This window comes from Vicia villosa, linkage group LG3 (genome assembly GCF_029867415.1).
Source record: "Vicia villosa cultivar HV-30 ecotype Madison, WI linkage group LG3, Vvil1.0, whole genome shotgun sequence".
Lineage (NCBI taxonomy): Eukaryota > Viridiplantae > Streptophyta > Magnoliopsida > Fabales > Fabaceae > Vicia > Vicia villosa.
This window is the reverse complement of record NC_081182.1, coordinates 3,854,455-3,877,987: the sequence shown is the minus strand read 5'-3', so window position 1 is coordinate 3,877,987 and position 23,533 is coordinate 3,854,455. Positions and strand designations below refer to the sequence as shown.

Genomic DNA, 23,533 nt, shown 5'->3' with positions numbered 1-23,533 from the left:
AGAACAATGAATTTTATGGCTTTGTGTTGAAGGTATTGTTGCAGTCAACCATGCAGATGACATGGCGTGCCACGTCAGCTCCATTAGACCAAATAGACGGCGTAGACCAAAATTGTGAATGTAAGACTTTAGAAAAACCATTATTTGAAGAAAAAATTTCGAGGGACTAAAATTAAATATTAAAATATTTATGAGGACCCCAGACATATTTAACCCTTAAATTTTTAATTATTTATGGGTTAAATATGTTTTAGTCCCTATAAATATCTTAAATTTCATTTTTAGTCCCCATAAAAAAATTACCTATTTTAGTTCCTACAAAATTTTATACATGCAATTTTAGTTTTGAAAATTTGAAAACTGTTTAATTATTTTTAAACTTTAAAATTTTGGAATAATCTTTTTTCATACGTGTTTAGAATACTATAAAATATTTTTTTACCTAATTATTTTTTTTTAAATGAGAAGAATTAAATATGAAATTTTTTAAATTTCAAAATATAATGATAAAAGTAACGCAAATTTCGACTTAAAAAATCAAATTTTAAGTTATTTTTTCGAGGAACTTTTTATAACGTTCTAAACATGTCTCTAAAACAATCATTCAAAAATATACATCGATTTAACAACGGAGACTAAATTACGTGCATAATAATTTTGTGGGAACCAAAATATATCATTTTTTAATAGGGACAAAAACAAAATTTTATAATTTTACATAGACCAAAAACTTATTTAACCCATTATTTATTTTTCACCGTTAATTAAAATTAGAATTTAATTGAAATGCATTGATAATATAAATAAATTTTACAATGTCAATTAATCATAATCATTAAATTTTAATAGATATTTAACTTTTTTTTAATCACATTTAAAATATTACTCAGTGCATAACAATTATATTCTCTTAAAGTACAAAACTTTATTACATATAAGTTCATAAAAATTAAACTTTTTATTTGTATAGAAGTAAATTTATATTATCATTTTAAGCTTTTTTATATTATCTCCAATAAAAAAACCAGTAGCTTAAAAATGAACCTAGACGTAAAAAAGTAACTTGAAAATGTTTCCGTACATTACGAAAGCAAAGATAACAAGTAATTGACCAAGTACTGTACAATTTTAAAGAAGAAAAAAAAGGATAACAAGTATTGACCAAGTACTGTACAATTTAAGTATTTTGTCAAAAAGAAAAAGGGCACCAACGTAAAACTCAAACCAATAAAAACTTTGAACTCAATTAAAGCTTCATTATCAATATTTTACACTATAGTAGTTTTATTTTAGTAGTAAAAGAAAAGACTTTGTTCTTTCACATTCTTACCCCAAAAAAGCTAATAAAAAAAAAACAAAACAACTTCATACATAGGTGTCTGATTGTCCCGTTTTAACGCAAATAGCTTTTCTCTCTCAAATTCTTAACCACTTATTTTTTCACACTTTCTTTCTCCAACTTCCTATACTTTCTCACTTCATTTTCTGCTTTCAGCTTCTAAATTAACCTCACAACACAAACAAACATCACCACCTCGTACGTAACTCATGGAAGCTCAAGAGTTTTTCCAAACCACCTTTTTGTCCGACAATAATTTGGCCACAACCAATGTAAACAACGCTGCTGCTTCTGCTGCTTCTGAACACTTTGTTGTTGAAGATCTGTTTGATTTCTCTAATGATGATGATGATGCTGCCATTGGTGACCCTGCTTTTGATTCTCCTCCTACCATCTCTGATAATTCTCCACCGATTGAAACTAATGAAAATTCCAATTTTTTCATGGAGAATTCTGTTGATGAGCCTTTCTCCGGCGAACTCTCCGTCCCGGTACGTCGGTGTCATATGTATAATATAGGTGTCTATAATATTTATTATTTGTGTAGTTGGTTAGTTTATAGATAAGAATAATAATATTTCAAAGACAAAAATAAATACAAAATGAGATATTGAAATAAAATGAAATAAAATAATTTAAAAATTACAGACAGGCTTTTTTTAACATAAATATAAGATTATGTGGTTAATTATTGAATTATTTGATTAATTATAAAAATATTTGTTATTAGCAATTTATTTTAAATAAATTTATATTTTTCCATTTTTATAATTATGGAAAATAAGTGATTAATATATCAATTTTGTTAGTTAATAAAATAGTAAAAGTGTTATCGGAACAATTTTATATATGTATTTAAAAAAAACTGTATTTTATTATAAAAATACTGTTGGCCAAAAATATAAATATTGTTCACTATGTGGATATGTGGATAGTGTAAAAACTAGAGTGTGTACTTATAGGACTGTCGTACTGATAATTAAAGTACACCTAACATATAGAACAATTAGCTTTTCTTAAGACAAATTATATTAATTTACGACAATGAAAAAAAAATAAATTGAACAAATTCAATCTCTCCTTTATTTTGTTTGTATTTTTTATATATAATTGTACTGTTTCATTGTAATTATCATATTTATAAAAAAATTGTTTCAATAAAACTGTCATTTTACTTTGTAATGTAATTTTATTTTTAATATATATATATATATATATATATATATATATATATATATATATATATATATATATATATATATATATATATATATATATATATATATAATTCAGAAAAACTAATTTAATTAAATTAAAGGAAATGATGTAATTTTTTTTCTTCATAAACGGAAATGTAGATTTTATTGTGAGGTGAATAGAATAATTTTATTACTTTATTTTTCTTACAGCAATTAATTATAATTTAATTTTTTATAAAAAATTAAAATTTAATCTTTTATTTATTGATAATTTTAATTCCATAATTATTTAAATAAATTTATTGAAAAAATAATATCTAGAGTATTTTATTTAAGATTGTGTGAAATAAGCAAACTCCTTTCTTAGATGGAGGGAACATATTTTCAATTTCATGTATTGAGACATGCGTGAAAAGATAATGAGTGAACAAAATAGTAGTTCACTTTCTCTATGTTAAAATATAAAAATAATTAACTAGTCAAAAGTTTAAACTATTAAATGCATTTTAGATATTTAATATTTATACAAAAAACATAATTGTACAATTATATCTAATATTAACATTTCGTTAAAAATTTATTATTCATTTAATATAATCTTGTTAATGAAAAAGAAAAGATTAAATTTTATACTGTTTAAAATTTTTAATCTCTAACTTCATTCACAAAATTAATATTCCTATTTTAAATTCAACTATTTTTGGTCTTTCTATCATTTTTACATTTAAAATCAATAAATTCATTTTTAAAAATAAATTTTTAAATATCAATAAATTTCTGTTGAGTCTTACATTTAGACAAAATATTTAAAATATAGAAAAATAACATAGTATTCAATGATAGGTAGATATACAACTAAATTATAAGAATATTGAAGTGTTCAATAATTTTAAATAATATATTATTTGTGAAACATGATATATTATTATATAAAAACATTAATAGAACTTCAAAGATAAAAATATAAATCATAAATTATAAAAAAAAAATTAAACACCTCAACAATTTCAATGTAAAGTTGAAGGTAAAATACATTTGAAAAAAGATTTAAAAAAAGTTATAAAATATTAATATATAAACTATTGATTTTCAATGAAAAATGTGATGAAATAATATAATAAGCAAAACACACTTATTAACACATATTTATAAAATTATCTTAAGAATAAATTTAAACAAGTAGCATTATAGCATTTCTGTATAGTATTATATGTATATGCAAAAAAAAATCAATATTTATACAAATTAAATCTATAAATAATTATAAAAGAATTCGAATTACCTAGATGGAACTCTTTCTACAACTTTATAATTGTTGCTTTTGTAAAAAAAAAAAAATTATCTTTTTTTATTTTATTTTAAAGTTTAATAAATTATAAATTATTTTTTCGAATTATATCTTTAACTATTTTATCGCATATATAAATAAATAAAATAAAATAAGAAATATTTAAAAATAAAGTAGAAATTTTTATAATAAATAAAAAAATATTTTCTAAAATATCTAAATGACCTTAAAATATATATTTTTAATTGACTTTTGTAAGAATAATGTTACATATGTTAAATATTTCTTTGTTAATTCACATGTAAAAATAATTATATTTTTAATTTGTGATACAGTATGATGATCTTGCGGAGCTAGAATGGTTATCCAAATTTGATGAAGAATCATTCTCAAGTGAGGACCTACAGAAACTAGAATTGATATCTGGCTTGAAGGCATCAAACGATGCCGCATCAAAAGCAAACGAAGAATCCAACTCAAGCTTACACCCTCCTCAAGTGTCCGTGCCTGCTAAAGCTCGTAGTAAACGACCTCGTGGCCCTCCATGCAACTGGACTTCTCGTCTTCTAGTTCTCTCGCCGTCCACCGTCACCACGGCCACTGCATCCTCTCCCTCAGACGTCATAGCTCCACCAAAGAAACCCTCGCCGAGAAAAAGAGACAATGGCGATGGTGAGGGTCGCAAGTGTCTTCATTGCGCCACTGATAAAACTCCTCAGTGGCGCACTGGACCACTAGGTCCAAAAACACTCTGCAACGCCTGCGGAGTCAGATATAAGTCAGGACGACTCGTACCTGAATACAGGCCTGCAGCAAGCCCAACGTTCGTGTTGACGAAACACTCCAACTCGCACCGGAAGGTGCAAGAACTCCGGCGCCAGAAGGAGATGATGAAGGTCCATCATCACCAAATGTTGCAACTACAAGTCCAACATCATCACAACATTATGTTTGATGGACCATCCAACGGTGATGAGTACTTGATCCATCAACACGTGGGACCTGACTTCACGCACCTCATGTAGTACGGTGATGTGGTTGGAAAGTTAAACGTCCAACGCTGCTTCCATTATTTTTGTAGCTACAATTAATTTTACTTCTTTCTTTCTTACTTAATTTTGTCAGGAACTTAATTTTGCTTTTCAGTAACTTTAATTTTTTTTCTAGTTTATGACTGGTTAAATTAATAATAGTTTCTTCAATTTTTTTAGAGTGCCTTTTGTTTTTAATTCACTAGCAAATTAAGTTGCAAGTAATTGAATTCATGACTTACTATATTATATATAGTGTTTCTCACTCAAACATTATATACGTCATTCCAAAAAAGATATGGGTATATAAATTTAATTTTTAAAATTTTATTAGTGAAATATATTTATAGATAAAAAAAGTTAATATCTTCGAAAATATATTTATAGTTTTTTTTTCTTCAGTTTTATAGGTATGTGTTCTGTTCTATCTTATCTGCATTCTTTAAAAGTCATTACCATTGTGCATCGAGTTCTAACTTGTTACCGTTGGGAACTACTTGCTTTCATTTAAATATACTAATATTCTCTAGTTTTCATTTTTTTTTTACATACAAAAATCAAATTCCACATTAAAAAATATTCTGATAAAACTTATATAGAACCACCTTTATCATTAGTTAGAATAAATCAAACTTATTATAAATTTTTTATATAATATTAAATATTATCAATTGAATTATTTAATATTTACATTGTCTAGAACCGTTTAAATAGGCTAATACATATTGATCGTGTGAAAAGTCCGATAAAATACAAGACTTGTATCTAAAAATTTGAGTTTAAATTCAATTGTTTTTTTTGTTATCCGAGTTAAATAAATGTGAATGATTACTATATAATTCAATCTTAAATAGTATTACTATATATTGTTTTTCAAATATAAATAAATGATTAATATTTATATATTAATAATATTTTTTAGATGATAACACTAAATCCGATAACACTAAACTAAGTTGAATTAATATAAAAAAAAAAAAAAGTATGCAGACAAAAGAGTGCATGTGACGAGAGATATAGAAAGGAAAGTTGATCACAACAATTTCTCAACCCCCACGTGATTGTAGTATTTCTAACTAATTAGGTGATTGAGTTGAATTGAGTAAGTATACCGCAAAGGGAGAAATTGGAGATTTCAATTTCTCTCATACATCTTATTTATATTAATTCATGTGTACAATGTCAGGCAACACAAATCCAGAGGAATATTATATCACTACTTAACGAATATTAACGTTAGTCCAATTACTTAATTGCATCAGCATCATCATTATTAAATTAATAAGCATCTAAATATGAATCTTTTCCCCTTTTTTCTTTTCTTTTTCTTTATCTGAAAAATCTAGACATTATAAAAAGACACAAAGGAAATGCAGAGAATATAAATAAAAAAGTGTATATTAAATTGAAAGTCCATTATTAGAGTGAGAGGAGGCTAGTATTGCGGTGGTCACATGACACTCTTCCATCACCTCGTGCAGTAGTCAATAGTCACTACTAGACAGTGTAGTTGGTATTATTATTGTGATTTATGATTTATGAGTTGAATGAATGCTACATATATTATTACCACCGCCCTCTGTTATTTGTTTTTAAGGCTATCACCAAAATTCTTTTGTACTCTCTATCTCTTCGTGGCTTCAATTTGAGGGTGCTTGTTTCTTTTTTTATCACATGATTTCTCTTGGATCATGAAGCATTTCCAAATTAAATAGAGATGAAATGCAACTGGCCATTGGGATGAGAGTGAGTACGTATGAGAATTGGGATTAGCATGTAGAGAATTGGGATTAGCATGTAGAGAATTGGGACTACCATTTTTAGAGTGGTTCTTTAATTTTTTTTTTTTTTTGAGTTGGTTATTTATGCTTTAAGTTAGGGGTGGACAACGGTTCGGTTCGGGTTCGGGTCCACAATCCAAAACCGAACCAACCCTCGGATGAGATATATGGACCTGATTTTCGACCTTTCTGAATATCGGTTTTTTTGGGGTTCGGTTCACATCGGATCGATTTATTAAATCGGTTTTTTTCGATTAAGCACGTTATTAGACCATATCAAATTTTAAGCCCAAGTTAAATTCAATTAAACATTATTTTATTTTAATTTTTCATAATTTAATCCGTTACTGGGCCAATATAAATTATGGGCCAACTTGACGCATTTTAAAATTTAGAAATTTATTGATTTTCATTATGATGTGACTATTATATTAAATTTTTGACTTAAATATATTTTTGGTTCCTGTAAGTTAGCGAGTTTTTTATTTTCGTTCCCGTAAATTTTTTTGGGTCTGAGTCCCTATACCTTACTTTTTGTTTGTGGTTTAGTCTCTAAAGTCAAAATCCACAGGAAAATCTGCAGGTTTCCTGCGAATTTTCCAGCGGATTTTGATTTTAGGGACTAAAACAAACGCGAAAGTGAAATATAGGGAGTCAAACAAAAAAAAACTTACAGAGACGAAAATAAAAAACTCGCTAACTTACGGGAACCAAAAGTGCATTAAGCCTAATTAAAAATCAAAATTATCCTAAAGAGTATAAATCTTTTGTAAAATTATCAAAATTAAAAGATTAAAAGTCATAGTAAATAATATAATATTTGTTTTGTCCATGTTTATGTGGCATTTTGATGCTTCATCCAACTGTGCCTATTTATATTTTATTTCTTGAATATAATTTTTCTTGATATCTTCTCAATTTTTTCTCTTCAAATTCAATTTTTTTTCTTTCTTATTGGATTCGAAGATGTCTTCCCTCAAAACAACTTTATTATGCTATAATCCAATTGCAACAAGATCCTACATAAAAAGAAGAAATGATATTAGAAAAATTAATAAAAAGGAAACAATTTTATAAAATCTTAATTGAACAAGAGCATCTCCAATGGAGATTGCTTATTGTCTATGTGAGATATTGGATCGAACTCTAGTATGGTCGAAGGGTAACTTTTTGGTTCGACAGGATTAAGCATGAAGTTGAAAGTTGTTCACATGCTGGTGTCGAAGATGCTAGAGTTGTTAGCATATTAAATTAGGTTTTAGTGTTTAAACCCTAATTTGTTAAGTTAACTTGTTTATTAAGTTAGCTTGTGTAATGGGTCGGGTGGAAAAAGTCCATTAGTTAGTATGTTAAGTTTTATTATAAATAGCATACTAGTCTCTCATCATTGCATACTGCAAATCCTAATTTAGGGTGAGAGGGTTATTTGTTATTCTTGTAAACTTGTAATCTTGATTAAAGAGAAAAGAAAGAATAACAGTTATAACTAATTATTGTGTTCTTATTGTCTTCCCTAATTCCCTATTATACTTTGTTCTTAACATCGTTTTTCACAACAAATTGGTGCGGTGAGCGTGGAGAAGATTCCTTCAACAAAGTATGAGATTGAAAAATTCACCAGAGAGAACGATTTCGGTCTGTGGCGCTTGAAGATGAAAGCCCTACTGGTTCATCAGGGTTGCTTGGAAGCGTTGAAGGGTGAGGCAGCCATGACTGCTGCATTAACGGCAGCGGAGAAGACGGCTATGATCGAGAAAGCACACAACGCAATTTTGTTGAGCCTTGATGATAAGGTTCTTAGACATGTATCAAAGGAGACGACGGCATCAGGGTTATGGGTGAAACTTGAAAGTTTGTACATGACCAAATCACTGGTAAATCGACTCTACTTGAAGCAAGCTTTGTATTCATTCAAGATGATTGAAGACAAAGTGTTGGCTGAGCAGTTGGATATGTTAAACAAGCTGATTCTTGATCTTGAGAATATTGATGTGAAGATCGATGATGAATATCAAGCGTTGTTACTATTGTGCGCTTTGCCTCAAACACATGATCACTTCAAATAAACTCTCCTGTATGGAAGGGAGTCCCTGACCATTGAAGAAGTTCAATCAACCCTGTATTCTAAGGACTTCAACGAATGAAAGGAGCATAAACCTTCGACTATTGGTGAAGGTTTTTCCGTTAAGGGAAAATTCATGCGAAAGGGTGGTAAGTTCGACAAGAAGAAAGGCAAAAGTCAGCAGAAGTCTTATAGTGGCGAAGCATCTGGTATTCGACGTTATCATTGTAAGAAGGAGGGTCACACAAGAAAGGTGTTCCCTGAACGCCTGAAAGATCATGGAGGTAAGGATAATGGCAATGCAACCATTGTTAAAGATGATGTCGAATCATCTGTTATTCTTGTAGTTTCAAGCAGTGACTCGAGAAGATATTGGACTATGGATTCAGGTTGCACTTGGCAGATGACTCCAAAAAAAGACTTGTTCGAGAAATTATGTGATCAAGATGGTGGATCTGTATTGCTAGGAAACAACAAAGCTTGCAAGATTGTAGGTGTTGGATCTGTGAGATTCAAGCTCCATGATGAGTCAATAAGGTTGTTGACTGAAGTCAGGTATGTTCCTGATTTGAAGAGAAATTTACTTTCTCTTGGTGAATTCGACAAGAAAGGATATGTTTTCCAAGGAGAGAAAAGTATCCTAAGAGTCGTGAATGGGTCGAAGGAAGTCTTGAGAGGCGTGAAGAGATAAGGCTTGTATCACCTTGAGGCTGAAGTTGTAAGTGGTTCGACAAATGTTGTATCCACGAAACCTTTGTCGAAGACAGAAATCTGGCACATGATTGGGCCATGTCAATGAAAGGGGTCTGGTCGAATTAGGGAAACAAAATCTGCTTGGTGGAGACAAAGTCGAAAAGCTGAAGTTTTGTGAACCCTATGTACTTGGAAAATCTTGCAGAGTGAAGTTCAACAAAGGCAAACAAAGAACACATGGATCCCTTGATTATATCCATGCTGATCTTTGGGGGCCTGCAAGGTGTCCACCACATTCAGGAGCAATGTATTTCCTAGCCATAGTAGATGACTATTCCAGAAAATTATGGGTATTCATCCAGAAGACTAAGGATGAAACTTTTGAGAATTTCAAAAGTTGGAAGACTCTGGTCGAAAATAAGACTGGCAGGAAGGTCAAGAGGTTGAGAACCGATAATGGCCTTGAGTTTTGTAATGAGGCGTTCGACAGCTTTTGTGCTGCCTCTGGTATTGCAAGGTATAAAGCTATTGCAGGTACTCCACATCAAAATGGTTTGGCTGAAAGGTTAAATCGAGCTATTTTGGAGAGAGTCATATGCATGTTGACTAGTGTTGGGTTAAAGAATGTCTTTTGGGCTGAGGTTGTTTCGACAGCAACATATCTGATAAACAGATGTCCTTCAACAACGTTAGATATGAAGACACCTGAAGAAGTTTGGTCGGGTAATCCACCAGATCTCGACAAACTGAGAGTATTTGGCTGCGTAGCCTATGCTCACATTAGACAAGACAAGGTCGAACTTAGATATGTTTGGCTGAATACTTTATGTAAAATGTCTATTGTCGCCCATATTCGTACATATGCACTATGAATTTTATGGGAGATAATAGGAAATTTATAACAATTATTACAGAGAATTTCTTAATAGACCCCTTGAATCTCTTAGTCATCTGGTGAAATTCTAATTACGTCCCTTTCTTTCGTAGATGTACAACCAGAAGCACCTTTTTTTTCAAAAAATTTGTTTCTTTCCGTAGGTGCATCTACGAAACGTGTTAAATCAGAGTGTTCCTTAGATGCACCTACGGAATAATCTGCTATTTTTTAAAATCACTTATATTTCACTCCTAAAACTCAATTTTTATAACAACAATGGAAAACGCAATTCCAGTCAATCAAAGTAATACGATTTAAAGGCAATAAGTAAATAGTACACCAAAAATAAACATGGTATAAATCGTCTGCCAATAATGTCAAATACATATATCAAATATTCGTTCAAAAAATGAAATCAAAATACATATATGAAATAAATCAGTCGGCATCACTACTGTGTGTGTCGTACATCTTCCCGCGCCTTTGACCTCGGCTCCGTGTCCATCGCACCGTCTATTGCTTGCTCTGTCTCTACCGTCAAGTGCCCCACCAGTCTTGGAACGATTTCTACGATAAAAAAATTTTCCCTTTGCCACCCTAAGGATACCCTCCACAAGACGCGGGCCAGCAGACCCCTTAGGGAAGAAACCATCGACAATGCCTGCCTGCGCCATGTCAGCTAATCTACCAAAATGGATGATTGATCTTGATGGTAACTTGATCGATGCTTTGATCCAATTTAGGATTTACTTCCTTCATGCTCTGATGTTTCCAATTTAATATCTTGAATTCCTTGAAAATAAAAAAACAATAAAAAACCACCAATTGCATCATTTGCATACTTCATGCATACATCCAAGTTGTCCAGAAAACTTATTCTTGTTTGTCTCCATGTTCAGAGTTGTTTGTCTACCATCAACCTAATTCCTCGATACATTGAACTAGAATCATGTGTCTGAATATGGAAGAACTTCAACAAGACCAAGAGTTGTTAAGTGTGGAAGTTAGCCAGTTGAAAAGCCAGATGAATCAGATCATGGAAATCCTGCAAGTCTTATTAAAGAGAGAATGCAATCTTCCTCAGATCATTACAAAGCAAGTGGACACTCCTTTAGCCTTTTCCGTTGCTACTCCAACTCAGAGGCAACTATCTGTTATGCCATGTAATTCATATCTTGGAGTAGAGAAGGAAACACCCATTTGCTTTCATCAATCAGTGCTTCATAACCCCTTGCACCAATGTCCACTGTCTGTTCCTTCTCAAGGCAACAAAAAGCATAAACAAAATCAGAATCGCGATGGGACTCTCTTTCCTATTCTTATGTCATACACTAAAATGTATCCTGCTTTGGTCTAGAAAGGGTTGATTACAACAAGATCCATGCCTCCTCCTCAAGATCCTCCTTCAAAAGGATTCTGATCTGATATTTGCTGTGAGTTTCATCAAGGTGGTATTGGCCATGATTTGGAAGGTTGTTATGCACTAAAGACTAGAGTACAAGAATTGATGAGGTTGAATATTTTATCTTTCAAGGATGATGGTCCTAATGTTGTCAATAATTTTGTGCCAAATCAGAGTGGCTAAAGACGTAGAAAGGCAGTTATCTCCCTAAAGCCAGTGTATCAGACAGGACAGCTCATCCTCGGCGCTGATTAGTCACTATGTCTTTGTTTCTTTACTGTTTGCATTTCCTTTATTATATTCTTTGCTTTCAAAATCTTTTATTCCTGATTTTTAATTTTAATGAAATGAGCATTGCATATTTTGAATTCATTTTCATCCACTATGTTTATGTTTATGCTTTCTTTTCAAAAAAAATTCTTCCATCTACTATTCTCTATCAAACTTGTGTTTTATGCAAAGATTGGAGAGAGGACGATGACAATGAAATACCCAAGTTTTTGAACTGTATGCTTTCAAATAAAACCTTACTAATGATGTACAAGCATTATTTCAGTTCCCAAACATTGGAGAAATAAGGAATTTAATCCCTTGCCAATCCCTTTGAGCCTAGAAGTTAGTGTTTCTTTTTGTATGAAAAACCCGCATTTTTAACCTTGGAGAGGGTAGTTCTCAGTTGATTGGGATGTGCATTCAATTTCAAGAGAATCATTCAGTACACCTTTCAACAAAGGTTTCTATCACAAGCTTTCCTCTGCATACATCAAATAAATGTTAGACATGTCAATCAAAAGCCCATGATGGTTCACTGTAATCAATAAGCAAGGCAGTCACTATCTTTAAAAAAATAAAAATAAAAATAAAGAATAAGCCCGCTAAGTTGAAATTTGAATAAAGTGACTTAGGCAAAAATTAGAGTATCCCGCTGACAGTAAGTTCAAAATAAACAATTCAAGCAAAAGTTAGGGATATCAAAAAGAAAAATCACAAAAAAAGAGAAGTCAATAAACTCCTGAACAACGAAATGTTGTGATTATCAAGAGGAAAAAGTGGATGCCTTTCAAAAGTTCTCTTGTCTTGTAAACCATCATCATTATCATCAAGTGCAATTCCATGAGTCTCTTGGAACCTGATTGCATAGTTTGAATTAACTGAGTGTAGAACTGGAGATCATCACGAAGATGGAGTGGGTACAGTCATATTTTGAGCCTTATATCCTTTGTTTCTAAAACCGTGAACTAGACCACGTTACAACCTTTAAAATACCTAATTTAATCAAGGTTTATTTTGAAAGCATACTAAAACAAGGTTGTGTAGACTGACTCCCAAGAGATTTACCAATCATTTGTTTTGCTATCATACATTTGTTTTATTTTTCACTTTGAATGTCTTAACCTTGTGTGTTTTGACCAGTGATTTCATTTGCTTTACATTTATAATATCATTCCAATAATGATTTTGATTTCAAAAAAATATGCTTGAGCATTGCATTAAAATTACCATTCTTGAATGAACATTTTATTTGTAAATAAGCACTAATCTTTTAGGAAGTTCAAACAGTCGAGAAATTGATCAGTGATCCTATCAGGGGCATGTTACTGTCCATATCCTATTGTTTCAGATGTTTAGTTCAAGATTCGTTGATCAGAATATCCTTTCAAGACTCATATTGGGGCAAGCCATCCCAGCATTCATTTCAAGAACTGAAACAATGATCAGTTTATCTACAACTATTATTTCAAGGACTGAAGCCATGATCAGCTCATCCCCAACATAGTTCAAATGAAGCCATGATCAGTTAACTCACAACAATTAGTCAATTAGGGGCAATCTTCTTCGGTAATCTCCAAGCAACAGTTTATCAATCTTTCTCAGAGGATCGTCGGTTTGATACAGTTACCAGTGTGACAAGAAGTGTGTTCAAGCATCTTTCCAAGCAGAGTTGGTAGAGTTTTCGTGTTGAGGAATCAGAGTTCGAATCGAGCCTCATAAAAGAACCAATCTCAGTTTTCACAAACAATTGAATTGCATTGAGCATTCATTATGCACAGAAAAATTCAACATCATGCATAGAAATAAATTCATGCTCGTCTTCATTTTATGAGGTTCTATTGTTATCAACATCTTACCTTGAGATCAAAGTCCAACTTACTTGGCACCTACCAAAACAGATTTATCCTTTTTGGTTCAGTTTGTCTCTATATGTTCTGATGTTCTTCCAGACATGTCTTGCTTGTTCTGATGTTTTTCCAGAACATTCTCACCTTTCATCCAAGTATACTATTTGATGTCACAATCCCCAGTAAAGTGTTTTCACATTTTTCAATACTACTCTTGAATGTCTCTGAGTCCAATCATGTTTTATCATGATTGTCACTTCATGCTGCTTCGTTCATGCTTTATCTTGAACGCCTCCAATATTTTCTTCTCAAAAGTTCAATCCTGCTTTATCTTGATTACCTTTGATATTGTTGATCATGTTTTATCTTGATGGCCTTTGATGTTGTCAAATCATGTTTTATCTTGACTGCCTTCGCTGTTGTTCAATCATGTTTTATCTTGATTGCCCTCTCTGGTGTTCGATCATGTTTTATATTGATTGCCTTTGCTGCCGTCCAATCATGTTTTACCTTGTTTGTTATTTGATGTTATTCAATCATGTTTTATCTTCATTGTCCTTGATGTTGTCCAATCATGTTTTATCTTCTATGGATCAGATATTCTCTTTTCGAAGTTCAATCATGTCTTATGTTGGTTGACTTTGTTGATTTATCTTCCTTTCCAAATTCATTCATGTTTTACTCTTGAGTGTCTTTGATGTGGGTTCCAGTTTCATCCATCACTTCTTGTGGGTGTCTCTATCGATTTATCTTCCTTTCCGAATTCATTCATGTTTTACTCTCGAATGTCTTTGATGTGGGTTCCAGTTTCATCCATTGCTTCTTATGGGTGTCTCTGTTGATTTATCTTCCTTTCAAAATTCATTCATGTTTTATTCTTGGACGATTTTGACGTGGGTTTCAGAGATCTTTCTTTCTGAATGACTCTATTGATTTTCTATCCAGAATTCCTTTCATGTTTTATTCTTGAAAGCTTCTGTTGATTGTCTCTTCTGTGAAGTACGATTATATTCCAAGACGACGCATACCTTTTCCCCGGTGGAGTCCTTTCTTATCTCCCCAATGTTGTTATGTTTCCCTCTGCTCCATAATCGTATCTAATGCATCCATTAGCATCGCATCATATCTAAGGTTCAAAAATTATGTGTTTTATATTTAAGTCTCTTTAATTGTGTCGAGCCGAATATTTCAATCCTCGCATCTTTGGATAGAAGAAACTTAAATAGGGGCATCTATCATACCCCAATTTTTGACCATAAGATCATACATCATTTGCATTACAATCGTCAATCAAAATCACAATCTTAAGGGTTCATGTGCGGTGTCGTACTCGCTTCATCTCTGAGGGGAACCATCAAGCACCTATGACTGTTTAGCTTGTATATGTTATACTAACCAAAATACCAAAAATATTACTTTGTTCCTTTTGTATGTTTGTGTTTTGTAGGTGCCAAGCCAAAACAAGGCATTTTCAGCATTTTTGACAGATGAAATCGATTTCCCTCCAGAGTAAATCGATTTCCCTACTACAATTTGCGCCAGATTCTCACTTTTTCATGGAAAAATCGATTTCATGCAGCAAATTTGGCCAAAAATGAACAATTCTCAACCTTAGTGATCTTTGGCACCATTTTTTGGGAGAATATTCTTGATCTCATAATTCCATCCCTCATCATGATTAAATCCTATCATACACCGTCATTTGATGACATGTGCACCACTCGATCATTTCTTGGATAATTTTTTTATTATTACCAATATTCCACATCACTACCTTAGTTAATTTCCTTCATAAACCTCATTTTAATCCCATTTTAATCTCCAAATGACAATTACCAATTTGCCAGTACCCTCACTCCCAATTATATAAATATAGGCCTCCTCTCATTCATTTCTTAAGCTTTTGATAGCCAAACTTACCTTGCAATAATTCCTCTACAAGCTTTTGAGAGCCAAAATCGCTCTTGCAAATTCTCTTCCCAACCTTTCCCAAATCACTCAAAGCTCTTCTTCTGCAAAAAGTTAGTGAGATTCACATGGAATCTTACTAATCTTTGAGCTAAACCTCCATCCAAACACTTTTTCTTCATCCATTCCTGGTAGATCAAGGGTTGTTGGTGTTTGTTCTTGAAGAAGTTGATTTCAATTGGTAATTTCTAGATCCATTTCCATCCTTTAAGATGTGATACTTTGTTAATTATGTGTGCTACATCTATGATGTTACTTTGGTGCTATTTGATAGTGATTTAATGGTATTTCCATGCACAATTTTATCCAAGATCACAAGGTGTTTGGTTTAATGTTTAAGCAAGGTTTTCTCCCTTAGATGTTGTTTTTCTGAAAAATACACTGATGAAATCGATTTGCTTTGCGTAGTTTTTGAAAAATGCAGCTGATGAATTGATTTACCTCTGGATGAAATCGATTTCATGCTGAGAGAATCCTGGTTTTTGCCTTTTTAAAATTGTTTTTGGTTCTTCCTCTTCTCCTACTTCATTCTTTTGATGTTTACTTTTGAATTGCAAGTTTAGAGGTTTAATTCCTCTTCAAATTCAATGGACTTAGGGAGTTGATGGGATGAAAATCCTAATCCACAATATTAAGTGATTGAATTTGAAGATGGAAGGAACCTTTAATGTAATTCCATCTTTTTCTACTCTTTTATTTTGGTCGATGAAAATCTTCGATATCATTGGAATCCTGTTGAGTTCTTGATGAAGATGAGACTGTTACCTCTTTTCTTTTCGTGCGGCATTGCTTTCGTAAAACGATCTACATATCATTTCTCTCGCATGCATTAGCACACAAATCGTTATTGACCGGCCTTGTTGTAGGATGACTTCTATATAGTTACTTGGCGATTGCTTAACATAGCACTACATTTCTTGTCCCGAATCAGAAAAGGATAAAAAATGAAAGAGACTGTATGTCGTTGGTTTAAGACTTTTGAAAGCTTATCGTGTAGTTGCTTTGATTGTATCAATCTTCTGATGAGCTTTCATTGAATTTAAACCCGGGTTCATCATTCACTCACCATTGATCTATAAAAAACTAACAAATGACAATTAACCATTAACTTTACTTTTATGCTCTTTATTATATTGTCCTTTATTTTATTTTTCGCTTTATGCTTTTATTTTCTCATTTATCATTCATCATCTTTATGTTTATGCCATTTTTTTCCTTTGTCCACTTGGACGTATGTTTATGTTTCTGCCATTTTTCTTTTGTCCACTTGGACTATACTTTACTTTTGTGCTTAAAACACTAATAACCAACTCGAACAATAAAAAGCCCTAAGACTCTTTGTGGACTATTGGTTACTATCCTGAGCACTTTGGAGATCTGGACCTCTTGGACTTAACATTAGGGTCCTTGTTACCTTGATACCTCTGGACCTTGTTATCTTACTGTTATTCTGTCTGGAAGTCCTTTGAGTTTACTCCAAGGCGTTGGGTTGTTTTCTCTTTGTGTATGCAGGTGGTTCTTTGAAATTCCTTGATGGTTAATTCCAAGGCATTGTGATAAGGAATTCATTTGTACACAGCCGTTACTCTGTCCGATTTTTGTCAAAAGCTTATGATGCATTCCAAAAACTTGGTGCAAGTTGTGTTAAAGATAATCAATTTCATTTGCATCCCCAATTGGCATTATGTTGGTTTAGTGTTGTTAGTCCAAAGGATGGGAAATCTACATTGACTCTTAATGTCAAGTGTTGACTTTTTATTTGATTAGATTGTTCTTTTCCTTTGCTTTTACTTTATGCTCTAGGATAGCCCCTTCATCTTCTTCCCCTTCTTAGATTTTCAAAATCTTCTCCTTTTTTCCAAAACCTTCTTATGTTTGCAATCTCTTTCAAAAATTCTTTCTAAAAAAATATCTGTTGCCCTTAGTGGCTTTTAATTAAAAAAGTTTAGACACGATTAATTATTATGGTGAGTTGTGATACCCCACGATCTTGATTAATTATAGTGTTTATTCCTTTTAAAATCTTCCCTTTTAAGTGGAACTACATTAGCTCTGACTTCTCCATTGCACCGAGGAGGTATGTAGGCACAAGATGTAATGTCTTGCCGAGCTTATTTTTTAAAAAACAAACAACCCCTTTCTTTTGCACACAACATCCTTTTTTACACAGATTTTCAAAAAGGTTCCTGTGGAGTACCACAAATATGAGGGGTGCTTAAAACCTTCCCCTTGTATAATCAAGACCCTTACCTAAGATCTCTTTTTGTTGTTTTTGTTTTAAAAACTTCTTTTTTGGGTTTATTTCGCTCTTTTATCATTTCCTTTGGAAACAATAAAGCGCGGTGGCGACTTTCACTGAAATAACGAGTCGAGTCAATCCAATGGCTTCAATCTCAAAATTTTCCTGCCACTACAGGGGGTACCCCTGATAGGTAGATGCAAGAGGCATGCAATGTCGTCCAATGTAATGGTGATCTCGTCATGAGGAAGATGAAAGGACGAGGTCTTTGGATGCCACCTCTCTGCAAATGCCATCAGAATCCCGTTATGAATCTTCTGGAAGTCGACCGTGCAGAGGTCCCTCAGACCAGAAGACACGAGTGCATCCCAGAACCAAGGCTCGTCAGACTGCGCAAGAGCAGCAATCTTCCTGACGTGGTTGTAGAACCTCTGGGGACCCCTCTCCTGAATTTTCCAAAAAAATTGTTATCTTCAAGCAAAGTCATAAGTTGAATAAAAAAAATAAGTAATAAACAAATTAAATTTACCTACTTCTTCCAGATATGCCTAGCCGAATGATCTACATATCCTGTCAGTAGGGACACATCTATAGGACCCCTCGGGTACCAGACAGACTCTGGCACTGGATCATCCTCGCGTAGCTCAGCAGATGTCACTAAAGATCCTGCAGCATCCGTCACTGGCACAGGCACATATGTAGAAGAACTGCCCAGTCGATATCTTCGGGGGGCGGGCATTTGTGAGGAACCCTCTGCATCATCCTGAGGCCTCTGTGATGCAGTAGTTGATGGAGTAGCCCTCTCAACTAGAACAAACGGAGAAGGCCCGTCAACTTGAACGTATGGAGACTGCCCTGATGGATTGGGTGTAGCAGCTATATCGGGTCTATCAGGTACCTGTCCTGGAATGACAGTTCCATCTGTCACCTGTAATACTACATGCATCCGTTCACGCTGCATGGATGCATGTTGTGCAGTCCTCCAATGTGTAACTATGCCAGGATGGTCGGCCATAATGTCTGCATTGTCATTTAATAAAATCAAATAAGTTACTAGGTACTTATAACAAGAAAAAGAAAGAAAAAAAACAGCACAAAACATTCCGTAGATGCATCTACGGAAGTGTCTTACATTTGAGAAAATGGCTTTCTTCCATAGATGCACTTACGGAATGACGCAACGTTCCACTCTTCCGTAGATGCATTTACGGAAGGTTTTGAAACCTTCAAAACGCAACAATGGCGTCTTCTTACTGTTGCAGAGAGTTCAAAACCCATTTTTAATGGATTGATCATCCATTTTACACTTGAAACATGACCTAAATTATAGATAAATTTTATTTCTTACACTACTCAATCATTCCTACACCTAAAAATTGAATTCAATCTCTATTTTTAAAATATCTAAAATAACTCGAAAGGTCGAAAACTTACCGATTAAATGTAGTTTGGAACTTGTTGAAATATGTTGATAGTTGACCTTGACGTTCTCGGTCGATCTCGAGAGGAAGAAATGAACTTGTTTGCAAGCTTGATTTTTGAGTTTGAGAGAAAGTGAGGTTTTGGAAATAAGAAAGTGGAGAATGGGGGAGAGGAAGAGTCTGACGCATATAACATCAAAAGCTTTCGTAGATACATCTATGGAAGCTTCTGTATGTACATCTACAAAATAAAACAACGTTAAACAAAAAAATGGTGTTTCCGGAGGTACATCTACGAAAGCATAGGAGAAACTTTGTCAAATTAATGGTGGGCGAGAGATCCACGGGGTGGGGGTAAGAAATTCTCTTATTACATAGGAAAATTATTTAGATTTTGGACACTTTTTCAGATTAATTTGTGTCCATATGTTATTGTTAAGTAGCATGAATAGCCATATGTTTTTTTTCTTCTTCATATTTTTAATAAATTAATAATTTATATTGTTTAAGCTATATTTTTAAAATATCTTCAACTAGTTTGTTTGTCTTTCTTATTCTTTATGTTTTGCCAAAATAATTTTACTCATTATTATTATTTTTTATATTACTCGACCCGTGCCAATGCACGAGCCTATTTTTTATAATTTTCTTACACTCCAATTAGTGTGTGTTAGGAGTAAATTTATGGTATTTTCGTGTGTTAGTATAACTATTTTTCTGCTCTAAACTTAAGAAAATTATGGTAGTTTCATTGGTTATTCGGTAAGAATTGAACCTTATAAGGGCTTTGGCTAATATGCATAAGGATTTTACTTATGCACCATGCATAAGCCTACATAAGTCATTGGATCATGTTTTTAATCCAGTATTGAGTATTGAGTATTGAGTATTGAGTGGTGAGTATTGAGTATTGAGTAATAACAATTGATGTCTAGAATTTGATCCAATGATCCAAGGGTCCATAATAATCTATGCATGGTGCATAGATTTTTATCTATGCACGGCAACTGCACCCCCTTATAAGTTTAGTTCAAGTTGTGAAGCAAATCGAATCACTTTGGGTATTATTGATGCAGGTTTGGAGCTGAAAAGTAGCCTTACAAGAGCATGAAGAGGAAAGAAAGCTGGAAGAATTGGAATCAAAGCAAAGAGGCAAGATAAATCAAGGCCGCGCCGCGGGAGTAAGAGGCTGCGCCGCGCAAAACTCACTGTTTTAGGTCGCGCCGCGGGAATCCTTGTCGCGCCGCGAGCCCGGCGAATCAGGATTTTTTATTATAAAAAGAAACCCTTGCCGTCATTATGTGTGTGCAATTTTTGGTGAACAAAATTAGGAGAGAAATCTGATTCTGAAGCAGAGGGCAACAATTGAAGGTGGATTCTACATCAATTGAAGAGATTCTCTTGATCATGATGAATACCTCAATCAAACCTTGTGTGTTCTTCATGTCTATGGAGAGCTAATTCTCTTTTGTTGAGTTTAAGGTAGTAGTTAACCTATGATCATGCAATACCATTGATTAATTCTTGTGAACAATTGTTTGAGTTTATTATCAATAAGAAACCTTGTTTTTAAATTAAATCATTGTTGAATCTTTGATCGAAAGAAAAGGTTCAAACTTTTGCCCTAGGTTACTATATTGATTCAGTCATAATTTGCAGAGATCGAATTGTGAATGAGTTTTCATAATTATCGTGCTTTATTACTCTTATCGATATTGATATTCTGAGAGATCGAATCTCATAACGGTAAAAGGTTATCTAACTTAATCTGCAGACATGGGATCAAGTTTGAGGATAAGTGAAGATAATAATTCAAACGATGGTTCACTTACGATTTAATTAATAAATTGCATAGGAATAGGTTGATGAACCCTAAAGCTCAACATACCTCCTTAATTGTTAACTAATTTTTAGCATTATTGTTTTAATAATTATTTGTGTTTAAGAGCCAATTTAGGATAATACAACAAAACCACCTATTTTTACTCACTCAAAATAATCAGACTATAGAACGGCAGTGATATTAAACCAAACCCTGTGGATACAATATATAGAAAATATTTACCCACAAATACTTTCAACAAATTGGCGCCGTTGCCGGGGATTGGTGTCAATATTGCACGCATTGCAATAGTAATTTAATTTTGAGTGTTGTTACTTTATTGTCAACTAGTACAATACCCAACCTAGGTTCTCATCAACCTGAGTAACAACAAAATTTCCCTGAGTTGATGGTGCCTCCAATAGGAGAGGGTAACTCGGATCGTTCCTCTGAAGTGTAAGAAAATTTCCCTAGACATCGAGTTATGGCTAAAACGTAAAGCCCCAATTCTGAGCTTGGAACCCTAACCATGGTGGAACCTTATTCATGCATCGAAACTTCAATCAAACTATCCAGACATCATCGAAACATCAATACAAACAAGAACATATGATCAAATTCAATTAAAAGTATCATCCTTCTCTGCGCTTCTTCTCTTGGTGGGTTGCTTTTCCCATTAGAGTTGAAGGCTCTCTTCTCCCAACAGAGTTTTATTTTCTTTCCCTAGTGGTGTCTTGATTCCCCTGTGGAGTCTCTTTTTTTACATTCATAATCACAAGCATTGCATGGCATCTTATGGATAAATCCCTCGTCGGTACAAATATTTAAATCTTCATTTCTCTTAATAGGCTTCGTATTAGATAAATCTTGCTGAAATTAATCTTCTTTAAGGTGCACTTAGCATGAATGAATTCTTTTGTATTTCGACATGCACAACAACAAAGGAAATATAGGATACATTGGTAGAAACTCATGAAGGAACCGTTGAAGTTACAAGATCTTGTTATTTATCTTATTGTTTACAAATAGATATGGTGCACCCTGATAATATCTCAAAAGAATTAGTTTCTACAAACGATGTTTCTCCGATTGTTCAAGGGGTTGTCGTAAAGTTGGTAGATGTTGGCGGTGACTTTAATAACAAGCAAGAGTTTGATGATCATGATACCATGCTCACATGGATTCGTAGGACTGCAACTAGACTTGGTTTTGGTGTGGTTATAGGAAGATCAGATAATGGTTCGGAAAGAAGTAACGTTTTTGTAACTTTGTTGTGTGAAAGAAGCGTGAAATACCAAACTCCTCTACGAAAGTTTAAAAGAGACGACACGGGTAGTAGAAATGTGAAGGTCCTTTTAAAATTTGTGGTTACATGTTTGGCTACCAAGAAGTGGAAATTTAGTGTTATTTATGGTTTGTATAACCATGAATTGTGCTCAAAGTTACAAGGACATCCTAGTGTATGTCGGCTCAAACCGAAAGGGAAGACACATATTAGTGACATGATCTTGAATCTTGTCCAACCGAAAAATACACTTCCCACATTGAAACGAAAGGAACATGACAATGTATCAAATATAAGGCAAGTGTATAACATTCTATACCGCACTAACAAGGCGATTAGGAGAGATAGAAGTGAGATGCAACAGCTGTTAAATAATGGCACAACTTATGGGAACCAAATTATGATTTTCTGGTATTATGTTTCTGGTTTCTTTCATAAATATACATACGGACATGTTCCGTAAATGTAGCTCAAGAAAATTTTGACGTTGAGTAAAAATATGCGTTCAAAGATACATCTCCGAAACCAAATTAGTATTTTTGAAAGCACACATGGTGCCTAAGAAGTAAGAACCCCACTGGGTAGGGTAAGAAATCCTCATAGTTTAAATAGGAGCTCACTTATCTAAGTAGCCCATCAAGAAAATATGACTTGATAACACTACTAAATAATTTCTTAAGAGAATTTCTCTTTTCATCCCTTAACCTTTTTAGGCGTCTCGGGCGAAAAAAAATTGGGTTAAATATACAAAACTCCCATGTAATATTAGTGAGTTTTGTTTTTAACCCTTATAAAAGATTTTTTTTAAAACCCCCTCGTAATATTCAAATTCTGTTAATTAGGCCCTAGAGTGCCAGATTTCACCAAAGATACTCTCTAAACTTCATAAAATACAAAACATTTCTATTTAGATTAGATTAATGAATCTAATAATTTGAAAATTTCAATTCAAATCGACTAAGAATTAATATGAATCCAGTATATTTTACCCATTCATAGGAGTACA

The 23,533-nt window shown here is 33.0% G+C and overlaps 2 protein-coding genes across 2 annotated transcripts; both read left to right on the top strand.

Moving 5' to 3' along the window:
* Window positions 1–1,330: 1,330 nt before the first annotated feature.
* Window positions 1,331–5,036, top strand: LOC131654777 (GATA transcription factor 12-like). The gene is made up of 2 exons (XM_058924709.1): window positions 1,331–1,830; window positions 4,162–5,036. Exons 1-2 carry the CDS (start codon window positions 1,549–1,551, stop codon window positions 4,849–4,851), a joined length of 972 nt encoding a protein of 323 aa, XP_058780692.1. The 5' UTR covers window positions 1,331–1,548; the 3' UTR covers window positions 4,852–5,036.
* A 17,237-nt stretch (window positions 5,037–22,273) lies between these two features.
* On the top strand, window positions 22,274–22,990 carry LOC131657225 (uncharacterized). Its single transcript, XM_058926685.1, has one exon. It carries the CDS (start codon window positions 22,274–22,276, stop codon window positions 22,988–22,990), a length of 717 nt encoding a protein of 238 aa, XP_058782668.1.
* The last annotated feature ends 543 nt before the right edge of the window (window positions 22,991–23,533 follow it).